Genomic DNA, 11983 nt, shown 5'->3' with positions numbered 1-11983 from the left:
ATCTTATTTCGGATAAGATGGTGTGTTGATAAACACGTTAGGCCATCGTGTATGGACTATCTTCTCCACACACACACACACACAATATATATATATATATATATATATATATATATATATATATATATATATATATATATATATATATATATATATATATATATATATATATATATATATATATATATAATTTACTCAATTAAATTACTACTCATAGCTTCATTTATCTATTGCCGCTAAATTTAATCTTCGAATAATCATCTTAAAAAACATCCAAAAATAAACCTTAAAGTTTAGAATCATCATCATTCCTATTAACCAATAACCATCGCTATGATATATATATATATATATATATATATATATATATATATATATATATATATATATATATATATATATATATATATATATATATATATATATATATATATATATATATATATATATATATATATATATATATATATATATATATATATATATATATATTTTTTAAGACATCAACAAAAACTATGCCTCATCATCTTCAAGTAGGGATTGTGTTACATTACCATTATTACCACATCCCCAAGCCCTTTCCCTCCACAACTTCTCCACCTCCTCAAAAGTCAACCCTTTAGTCTCCGGCACAAACACCACCACAAAACCCACCGCCACCACCCCAATTCCCGCCAAAATCAAAAAAGTCATCCCAATTCCAACCGCATCCGCAATCGAAAGAAAGCTCTGAGCAACAATCAAATTCGACACCCAATTCACCGTAGCCGACATTCCGCCACAAATCCCGCGATACGATTCCGAATATATCTCGGAATTCACCGTCCACGGAACCGGCCCCATCCCAGGGGCAAAAGCGGAAATATAAAGCACTAATCCAAGAACCGCAACCCATCCCATGTTGGCGTGTCCGGATGATTCAAGGAAGAACGCAACCGCGAGAAGGATTAATGACAGAATTACCCCTGTTAGGCTGCTGAGCGCGAGTTTCCGGCGGCCGACGTGGTCGATGAGGTAGATTCCGACGATTGTTCCGGCGGCGTTCATTAATGCGACTATGAGAGAGAGTTGAAGGGCTAATTGGTTTGATCCGAATCCGGCCATTTGGACTATCGTTGGACTGTAGTACATGACAGTGTTGATTCCGGTGAATTGTTGAAATGCCTGGAAAGTAAAAAAGTTGTTACATTGAAAGGTAAATTAGAATGTCCTAGAATAAACCATCAAATATCGTGTTATACCATTTATTTACATATAAATATTTGGTGTTAAAGGTTCCTATCTACAATTTGGTCTTTCAACTTTGAATTTGTGCATTTTTAGTTTATGATCAATAATATGTAATATTTTTGTTACTTTTGATGCAATATTATAAATTAAATTTATATTACTTTATCCTCTATAATAAATAAAAATAATTATGTCACATCTCTCTCATTAACTTGGTCACATCTTGGTCATTTTTTGGTATTTTTGATTAACTGTTTTCTCAATTTGACATTTTCTTATTTTTTTTATCTTTTTTAAATTAACACATCATATTTACACCTCAATTAATAATTGTCTTAATTGAAAATAATCAATAAATTACAATATTAATACTCATATAGTATTTAATATATTTCCTTTTAAATTTAAATTTTAAATTTTAAATTTTAAATTTCAAATTTAAATAAATTTTTTGTTTAAACTTTTATATTTAGTTTTTATTTATCAAATCCTTCGTATTAATATATTAAACTTAGTACTTACAAACGGACAAAAAGCTACCAAAAAAAAGACCTTTTTTTTGGGAAATGACATCATTCCGCAAATTATGAGCAATTTCGCAATTAACTGCTAAATAAAAAATTCTGAAAATTTGTTAATTTGTTGTATCCACGGTCATATAGTGGTTATTCTTATAATTTAGTACTTGGATCATTTAAAATATTAAAACAATGGTTATTTTAATAATATGATAATTAAATATAAACAAATAATTTATTTTTGTTTGAATTTGTCTACTAATGCAATTTACAGAAAATTACATTTTTGGTCGCTAAGTTTGTTCAAAAATTGTAGTGTTGGTCGCAAACAGTTTCATCTTACAATTTTGGTGCCCATTGTTAACAAATAAAAAAAAGGCACCAAAAACTATACAGGACCAAAAATAAACTTATTTATTGTAATAAAAAAATACACAGGTCAAATATGTAAAAAGCTAATAAATATAAGGGCTGTTTTTACATTTTACCTGTAAACCAGCTCCAGCCACAAATGCAAGTCTGATTTCTTTAATTTTAAACACATCACGATATCTCACAGAATTCCTGTTTCTGCGTTCTTCATCTAAGGCAGCAGAAAGCTGTTGGAGTTCATCTTGTAATCGATCAGGATCATAAATCTTTGACAACATGGCAATTGCCTCTGAACTACTTCTCTACATAACACAACAATTCAATTCAACATATATATACATAGAAACACACACACACACACACACACTAAAATAGAAAGTATCTTACGTTTTTGTATAGCCAACGAGGTGATTCGGGTAAAAGCAACATCAAGGAAAACTGAAGGATGGCAGGAATAGCAGCAATTCCAAGCATCCATCGCCATGTCCCACGAACCTGTTGAGAATTATTCAAATAAGTTAATTTGCTTAAATTACATTTCTAGTACCTGTAGTTTTAAATTTGTGGAATTACACTTTTGGTCCATGTGATTTTTAATTTGCAAGAAGGAAGTAAGCAAAAGACACTCTTGGTCCCTGTCGTTTTTAATTTTCATAAATTACATTTCTAGTCCCTGTGGTTTTCAATTTGTGGAATTAGACTTTTGGTTCATTAAATTTTGTAGGGAAAAGTCCTGATTATTTTGCATTTTGTCCAAATTAACAAAAAAATTCATTTTTTTTTATATTTGAATAGCAAATGATTGATTATATAATTTTCTTAAAATAATAGGACTTTTTTGTTAAAAAAAAAAGAATTAGGACTTTATTAAAACTTTTCCCAAAAATTTGGGACTTTTTTTTTTTTTTTTTTTTTTGTAGATTTCCTATTTTTTAATTTGCAAGACGGAATTAAGTAGAAGACACTTTTGGTCCCTGTAGATTTTAATTTTCATAAATTACATTTCTGGTCCCTGTAGTTTTAAATTTGTGGAATTAGACTTTTGGTCCATGTACATTTTAAAGGAAATCTACAGAAAAGTCAAAAACTTTTGGAAAAAGTTTCAATAAAGTCCTAAAAGTTTTTTTTTAAACAGAAAAGTTCCGATTATTTAACATTTTACCCAAATTAACGGAAAAAATCATTTTTTATATTGGAACAGCAAATGATAGATTATATGATTTTCTCAAAATAATAGGACTTTCCTGTTAAAAAAAAAATTATGACTTTATTAAAACTTTTCCTAAAAATTTAAGATTTTTCTGTAAATTTCTCACTTTTTAATTTGCAAGACGGAATTAAGTAAAAGACACTTTTGGTCCCTGTAGTTTTTAATTTTCATAAATTACATTTCTAGTCCCTGTAGTTTTAAATTTGCGGAATTACACTTTTGGACCATGTACTTTTTAATTTGCAAGAAAGAAATAAGCAAAAATCACTTTTGGTCCCTAGAGTTTAATTTTAATGAATTACATTTTTGGTCCCTGAAGTTTTTAGTTTGCATGAATAACATTTTTGGTCCATGTAATGTTAATTTTCCTTACTTTTGGTCCGTGTAGTTTTCAAATTGCAAGAAATGAGTGACTTACATTTTTGGTCCCTATAGTTTGCAATGTCAGGTTTTGAGACTAAATTACAGTGTGGGTCTTTGTAGTTTCTATAATTACTTATTATTTGTTTTAACAAATATGTTATCTCTCTTACATTACACAAGCACGAAAAAGATAAAAAGATACGATTAATCTAATAAAGGTGAAAGCTTTATGAGAAAAGATTAAAATACGAATCTTTTTAACCTGTGTGAAGCCAAGATTAACAAGATACGAAAGAAATTGTCCACCAGTGATCATAAGCACATTGGTGCTCACAAGCCCTCCTCTTATTTCCGAAGGTGCAGCTTCAGCAATATACATTGGAGCTGTAACAGAAGCAATTCCAACACCAATTCCAACCAATAATCGACCAAATATAAGCACATATGGATCAGGGGCACTAGCCATCACAAAAGATCCAACTGCAAAGATGACGTCAGCAATAAGTGTAGCACTTTTTCGCCCATGTGTGTCATTTATCCACCCACCAGTTGCAGCTCCGATTATGGCACCAAGTAAAGCCATGCTAACAATTGTCTCCTGTTATGTAAATGGAATTTAGAAAGTTGAAGATTTTAGAAAGGTTTTGTTGAAAGGTTTAAAGGGAAGGGCTTTTTGGTAAATCACATTGGTAAAGTCGAGGTTGTTGAGACTTTGTGCTTCTAGATGCCACCGATTAAGAAGTTGGGAAGTGAACTTTTTTGTACCTGTAAGACACTGCTTTGATCGACTGCTTTAAAATCATCACGGATGTATAGAAGGGCTCCTGATATGACTCCTGAAAGAAATGTGGAAAGGGGATCTTAACAAAAGTGAGTTTGATGAATCCTATTAGGGGTGTTTTTGTCTTTTCACGTCTTGGAAACACTACCGAAAAAGAATATGTATCGCATCGATGGAAGTGTAAAGGGAAGGGCTTTTTGGTAAAGCCAAGTAAAGCCATGCTAACAATTGTCTCCTGTTATGTAAATGGAATTTAGAAAGTTGAAGATTTTAGAAAGGTTTTGTTGAAAGGTTTAAAGGGAAGGGCTTTTTGGTAAATCACATTGGTAAAGTCGAGGTTGTTGAGACTTTGTGCTTCTAGATGCCACCGATTAAGAAGTTGGGAAGTGAACTTTTTTGTACCTGTAAGACACTGCTTTGATCGACTGCTTTAAAATCATCACGGATGTATAGAAGGGCTCCTGATATGACTCCTGAAAGAAATGTGGAAAGGGGATCTTAACAAAAGTGAGTTTGATGAATCCTATTAGGGGTGTTTTTGTCTTTTCACGTCTTGGAAACACTACCGAAAAAGAATATGTATCGCATCGATGGAAGTGTAAAGGGGGCAATTTGGTTAGAGGGTTTGACACTAATCTTACTATATGGATTCTGCGATAGCATCTGCTGAATTTTGAAAAGGTAACAACTTTTTTGACTAAATCGTAGAATATACAATCACATGGCTAATTCAATTTGAACAAGAAAATTTGCATAAGAATCAAAATCAACACATATATAGATACGATACATATATGCGATGTTTATGAAAAGAAGTGAATACCTGTGTCGTAACCGAAAAGGAGACCACCAATGCCGGCAATTACAGTCAAGCCCAGCACGTATTTGTTGCTAAAATATGTGATTTTCTTGTCACCACCAGCGTCGATTAACCCTGAACTCCCTGGTACCAAGTCAATCGTCATCTTTTCTCTGAAGAACCCTAATCTCGTTGCTAATTTTGTCAAGCAAAGAATACCGACACTTTGTTGCGATGAATTATAACAAAAAACTTCACACGGGCAAATGATCGAGCAGACGGTGTGCAAAAGAAAACCCCAGGCAGGATTCTAGACTTCGACGCGTTTGCTTGTTTTCTTTTCAAATGAAGACCACACCCGCCTGGGTATTCAACCGATTGTTGATTCCCAAAGTTAAAAACAATATTGGGTGATTATCAAGATTCAAGAAGCCAGATAAAGGAAATGAAAATGCCGATCTTTTTTGAGGTTTAACTAATGGGATGACGGCTTGTTTGTAAAGATTTAAGGGGAGACGAGATTTGGATAAATGGTTTCTTGCAATCCCCTAAAAACTTGTGGATGATGATTTGATTTTTTACCCCAACGGACCTGCTTTTGAATGCACAAAACGTCAAAACCTGATAAAGGAAAGATCTTTGGAAAGGAGGTATCATATGTTTTTTTTAACTTCTTTTACCATGGAAAAAGTGCCGTTACATCTATTTGATGCTTTTATGAGTAAATTACTGTTTTAGTCCCTCTGGTTAGGTCAGAATGCATCTTTGACCTAATCTTTAAAATGTTGATAGATCAAATCTTGTATTTTTAACAAATTGACTATTTACTTTTGCTAATATGTTTAACTTTTTATTTTCATATTTATAATTTAAATCAAAATTAAAAAACACCCACAACACGTCATTATTGATTATTACTGATGGCTAGTGAAACATCCAGACTCTATGACACCAATGATTTTCATATTTATAACTTAAATTTTTAGATCTTTCAACATTTATTGTCCATTTTTGTTAAATTGCACAAACCCTTCGAAATCTTTGGGTTGGCCTATCTCCTTCCCTCCTACATCACCACCACCTCCATCATCTTTTTTTTTTTTTTTTTTTTTTTTTTTTTTTTTTTTTCTTTTTGTTCCTACTCTCATGATGGAAGTACTCTCTCCAAATTTTAATGAAGCTAACTCTTTAATGTTACCGAAGTCCTCAAATTTCATACACACTAGACGGAGAATATTTTCTAGAAAAGCTATAAGAGAATTAGCTTTCACATAAGCTATAAACAAATTAATCAACTTAACCTTCGTCTCTTGATCTCTTCCAGATACCAAAATTTTATCACGTTAGAATAAGCTACAACACCTTTAAGGTGGTGTTTGGGATTGAGTTTGAAAATGGTTTATTGATTTATTAGTTTTTCAAAAATTCAATTAGTCTGCAAAAATGTTTACAGAGCTAATAAGCACTTTTGAGAATAGCTTTTACCACCCTCTAAAAGTCATTTTTCATAACTCAAGCTTACCTCATTTTTTGAAACGGCTTATAGGCTACTAAACTAAAAGGACAATAATACCCCCAAATCTATTTACCTTTATCGTTCATAGTTTGCCTCCTTTTAACAATTTCACAACCTTCACGATATCCTTTTTGGTCATTTTACATATATTATAAATTAATCCAAACATTTTTAGAAAAAAAAATTATCTACTTATAGCTTTTTGCCACCGGATACGCTAATCAAAACACTTTTAATAGAAACTTCATTTTGCACCACATAAACTAATAAGCATTTTGATCAAAAAATCTTATTAAGCTAAATAAGCAATCCCAAACACCCTAAGACTTATGTTGAATCAAGTCCTAAATGATCAGTGCCTATTTTAAGAACATCAATTAAACAAACAAAGACTGATGTGTACAACTTAGCTACAAAATCTTCGTCTGATTTGGTACTTTGGTTGTCGGTGGTTGGAGAAAAAAATGAAGGGGAATGGTGGTTTTATGGTTTGGCTTGTCGTTAATGTGACGCTTGTTAAAAACCGAGTGTTCCAAATCAGCGTCGCTTGAATAAAGCTCCTTTAACCTATCCCAGATTTCCTTAGCCGTCTCACATGCACTCACCAAACGAAAAGTATTTGGTGGAAGAGCAAACCTTATTATTCTCATCGCCTTGATGTTACATGACAGTTTATCTTTTTCTTCTTAAGGAGTGTCTTTATGATCAACCAGAATTGCGTTGTAGTCGGCTTGAGTCATGACGATCTTCCTTGTAGCTATGTAAGAGAAAGTCTGTTGCGTCATAGCCTCTCATATGGTTGAGTCGTGTTCTCCAAGACCTAAAACATAATCTTGAAAGTGCAAGGCCCAGACTTCATAATCCTGCGGAAAAAGGATTGGGATTCTAGTAGTAGACCTGATACTGCCAAAAAGATTGAAGGAAAGAGTATGAGGATCTTCATGTTGCATGATTTCAAGATTCACAAGAACTGTTATAGAATCAGATGTGTAAAACAGTGATCGAGTTTAGGGTTACAAACATGATTCATATCTGCCATTTGTAATCGATAGAAACGATCAAAACAACAAAAACAAATCCAATAACAACTTAAAACCCTAACAAAACACGCCAGAAGATTAGCATATGATTTACACAATCTCATGTTCTGATACCAATTGTAAGAACAATGAACTAAAGATTGATAGATTCTAAACAGTAGATTAAATGAAACAACAAGAACAATGATCGAAGATGTGTCGAATGCTTATTATTATCAAAGCTTTAGAAGAGTTCAACATGAACTTTTCTGTAAAAGCTTAGCCAGGCAATACAATCGATTAACCCTAAAACAATACATGCATGCACTATAAATAGTCTAACCCTAGCAACATAAAGAGGGATGGACAGGACCAAACCGTTAACAAAAGAATAAATACATACATAAAAAATTTTGACACAATACAATAAATAACCTAACGTTTTTCCTTGCACCTTGGCTTGAAGATTTGCCAACTCTTCTTCCTCCTCTTTTTGGGATGATTTCTAACCCTCTTAGGGTTTATGAAATTGACCATTCTCCTAGTTATTTTTATTCCACTCTTTGGTGTCATTGGGTGTGATACTATTAGAGGGATTCTGGTTTGGGTCCTCTCATTCAAGCAACTTCGTGGAGGACAAGATCAAGATCTCAAGCATGGAGATCAAGGGTAACATAAGAGGTATGTTTTTCTTCTTTGTGTTTTTATGTTTCATAGGGTAGATGTAATTAGCATGAAACCATAGATCCATAGGTTACATGTACACTTAGGTATATCGTATTTTTACTTTTTCCGCTACATAGTTTAGAGTGTATTTTATGCATAGAAAACCCAATTAAAACCAATTTGTATTCTATTTATTAGTTGTGTACAGTAACACTGCCTATAAACATACATGACCTAAGTGATCATCACAAATAGTGGTCCTAAATACTCTTTTTCTTTTCATATCCTATAATTTAATTCTAAGTCTGAACATACTAAACCTAATTCGCTTAAACTATGGCTATGATACCATTTGTAACATACACGACCTAAGTGAGTAACATCCAAAAATATGATCCCAAAAAAAATTTATTTTTAATAATAGATAAAATAGTAAACTTCCATATCATCCAAATATTTGTAATAAACCAGTGTATCAATATGTCATAAATCAGAGTGAAACATCATAACAAAATCCCAATGGTGTGTGCAATGCAGTCATCATGAGCTCTTCCACTTGGAACCAGAAGTACCTGAAACATAAAATGAAAACCGTAAGAACAAAGCTTAGTGAGTTCCCCCAAAATACCATATAAAAATCATAAAATAACAAAATAATGGGCCCCGCCTGGCTTCGGACCTCGTCCAACATCGTGCCCCGCCCAACATCGAGCTGAGCTCGGTAAAACGGGCCCCGCCCAATCATACAATAACATATATCAAATAAAAACATACATATACAATAATCACAGAGACATATAGCATACAGATATCCATTGGGCCCCGCCCGACATCAGGCTTTCACCCAGGAAAACATATAAACACAACACATGCAAGAGTCACGGAGACGACTAGCATATTAACAACATAATATAAACATGGGTCGGACTTGGTGCCTTTGACTCGCTAAACTCGGTAAGGAAACTCACCTCGAATGCTGAAAGATAAATCGATAAATCCCCGGACCCAGAAATAGCTCTACTCAATCCATAAACAGAAACAATCCCTTATAAACCAATCAATATTTCAAAACCCCTTAAACGTTCAACTTGGCCAAAGTTAAAGTCAAAGTCAACGCTCCGAGTTAACTCAACTCGTCGAGATATCCCACAACTCGCCGAGTTTCCATTAACCACAGAATCACGATATATCGATCCAACTCGCCGAGTTCCCTTAAGAACTCATCGAGTTCTTCGATCAGCCAGCCTACTTAATGCATTAAGCCACTATTCTTCAAACCGAAGCCCTATCTTCCAGATCTAAACTGATAATACGTCTAGATGGGTAAAGTTTCCAACTTTACCTATTAAGAACTACCCGAAAAGTCATTAAGCTCAAACACTAATCCTAAAAGGATTATGTCTTAATCTAAAACCCACCATATCTTCTAGATAGAGCTCATGAACACAGATCTGGACCTTAAAGGCTAAATTGTCACATAAAGTCTTCAACTTTACTCACATGCATGGCCAAATGAAGCTTAAAAGGCCAAAGCAAGGCTTAAAGGATGAATGGAGCTCTTAGGACCATAAAGTTGGCACCTTTATGCCATAACAATAGATCTAGAGAGATAGCACTTGGGACGACCTTCAACCCCACCAATCACCCAAACATGGCTAAAATCCTCGAAACTAATCCAAAAAGAGATTCAATCAAATATTTAGCAGGGTTAAACTTTATACCAGAAAAGTGTCAAAAATGAAACAAGGATTCGAGATCTAGCAGCTCCTTCTTGTATCACCAAGCTTCCATTTCTTCCAATGGCTTCAAACACACACAAAAACACTCAAAATAGCTCACAAACACTCAAAAGTGCCTTAGGTTTTCATGGTTAGGGATTAGGACAATGGAGGCTGGAAATGAGGCCAACTTGTAGGGTTTAAGTTGTTTAAATAGGGTGCAAAACCCCGACATTAGGGTTTCATTTCTTCCAGCCAACTCGTCGAGTTGGTCACTTAAATACGCGGTCCAAATCATTTCAACACGACGAGTTCGGGGCTACCATTTCGTCGAGTTGCTCTATAAAATTGAATAAATTATAGGTTTAAATACATACAAGGAACCAGACGTTAAAATTCTCCCCCACTTGTCTCAGACTTCGTCCTCGAAGTCTGATGCCCCAAATAATCCTGGATAATGCTCCATCATCTCCTCCTCTGACTCCCATGTCCACTCTGACCTCTTGCAGTGCAGTCACTGCAACTTCACTAACTGAACAACCTTGTTCCTCAAGGTTTTCGTCTTCCAATCTAGAATCACCAGTGGCCTCTCAATGTAGTTCAGGCGGTCGTCCACCTGAATATCCTCCAAAGGCATAACTACGAAATCATCCACTAAACACTTCTGTAATTGAGAGACGTGAAAGGTGTTGTGGATCTGACTAAGCTCAGCTGGCAGATCCAGTCGATACGCAACCCGGCCCACCCAAGCCAAAACCCTAAACGGATCGATGTACCTGGGGCCCAGCTTTCCCCGCTTCCTGAACCGGATGACACCTTTCCAAGGTGACACCTTCAGGAGAACCATATCTCCCACCTGAAACTCTAAGTCCGATCAGCGCTTATCGGTATAGCTCTTATCCCGACTCTAAGCTGTCTGGAGCCTGCTTCAGACCTGTTGGATCATCTTAGTAGTCTTGAGTACCACTCGGTACTCCTCATGACTCGCTGACCGACCTCGCCCCAACAAATCGGGGTCCTACATTTCCTCCCTTAGAGCATCTCGAAGGGAGGTCGATAAATGCTAGCGTGATAGCTGTTGTCATATGAAAATTCCGTTAACGGAAGATATGTATCCCAACTCCCACCAAAATCTAATATGCACGCATGCGACTTATCCTCAAGAGTCCGAATTGTCCGCTCACTCTGCCCATCGGTCTGCGAATGGAAAGCTATTTTGAAATGGAGACGAGTGCCCATCTCGTCATGAAACCGCTTCTAGAACCTGGAAGTAAAACAAACATCCCGGACTGAAACTACTGATACCGACACTCCATGACATGCCACCACCTCCTGAACATAAATCTCGACTAGCTTCTCGGCAGAAATACTCTCCTGGATCGGAATAAAATGCGTGCTCTTGGTTAATCGATCCACGATGATCCAAATAGAATCCACTTCGTGCGCTGTCATGGGGAGTTTCATGATAAAATCCATCGTGATATCTTCCCATTTCCATACGAGAATCTCCAATGGCTGCATTTTTCCGTGAGGTTGCTGATGCTCGGCCTTGACTTTCCTACAAGTCAAGCACCGCTCCACAAACCACGCTATATCCCACTTCATGCATGGCCACCAATAATCAGGGTAAAGATCCCTATACATCTTCGTCACCCTAGGACTAATGGATAATCTCGACTTGTGAGCCTTCTCCATCAGAACTTGGCGCACACTACCCCAATAAGGAACCCAGACTCTCCGATGCAAGGTCAACAATCCGCGACAATCATAACCGAAGGAAGCCACCTGACC

At 35.2% G+C, this 11983-nt stretch overlaps 1 protein-coding gene across 3 annotated transcripts; it reads right to left on the bottom strand.

Moving 5' to 3' along the window:
* Nucleotides 1-476: 476 nt before the first annotated feature.
* LOC111887990 (inositol transporter 1) lies at nt 477-5906 on the bottom strand. Of its 3 annotated transcripts, none has more exons than XM_023884119.3 (7): nt 5298-5902; nt 4877-4947; nt 4379-4529; nt 3956-4291; nt 2508-2615; nt 2237-2422; nt 478-1164 (listed from the first exon to the last, which is right to left on the bottom strand). In XM_023884119.3, the coding sequence occupies exons 4-7, from the start codon at nt 4274-4276 to the stop codon at nt 514-516; spliced, it is 1266 nt and encodes a 421-aa protein (XP_023739887.1). In that variant the 5' UTR covers nt 4277-4291; nt 4379-4529; nt 4877-4947; nt 5298-5902; the 3' UTR covers nt 478-513. The 3 variants fall into 3 exon arrangements, with proteins under 3 accessions (XP_023739894.1, XP_023739887.1, XP_023739891.1); XM_023884123.3 differs by having other exon boundaries at nt 4459-4529; XM_023884126.3 differs by lacking the exon at nt 4379-4529 and having other exon boundaries at nt 477-1164; nt 5298-5906.
* Nucleotides 5907-11983: the final 6077 nt, after the last annotated feature.

The sequence above is a fragment of the Lactuca sativa genome, chromosome 2 (genome assembly GCF_002870075.4).
Source record: "Lactuca sativa cultivar Salinas chromosome 2, Lsat_Salinas_v11, whole genome shotgun sequence".
Lineage (NCBI taxonomy): Eukaryota > Viridiplantae > Streptophyta > Magnoliopsida > Asterales > Asteraceae > Lactuca > Lactuca sativa.
The sequence above is the reverse complement of the archived record's forward strand: the minus strand, read 5'-3'. Positions and strand labels throughout refer to the sequence as shown.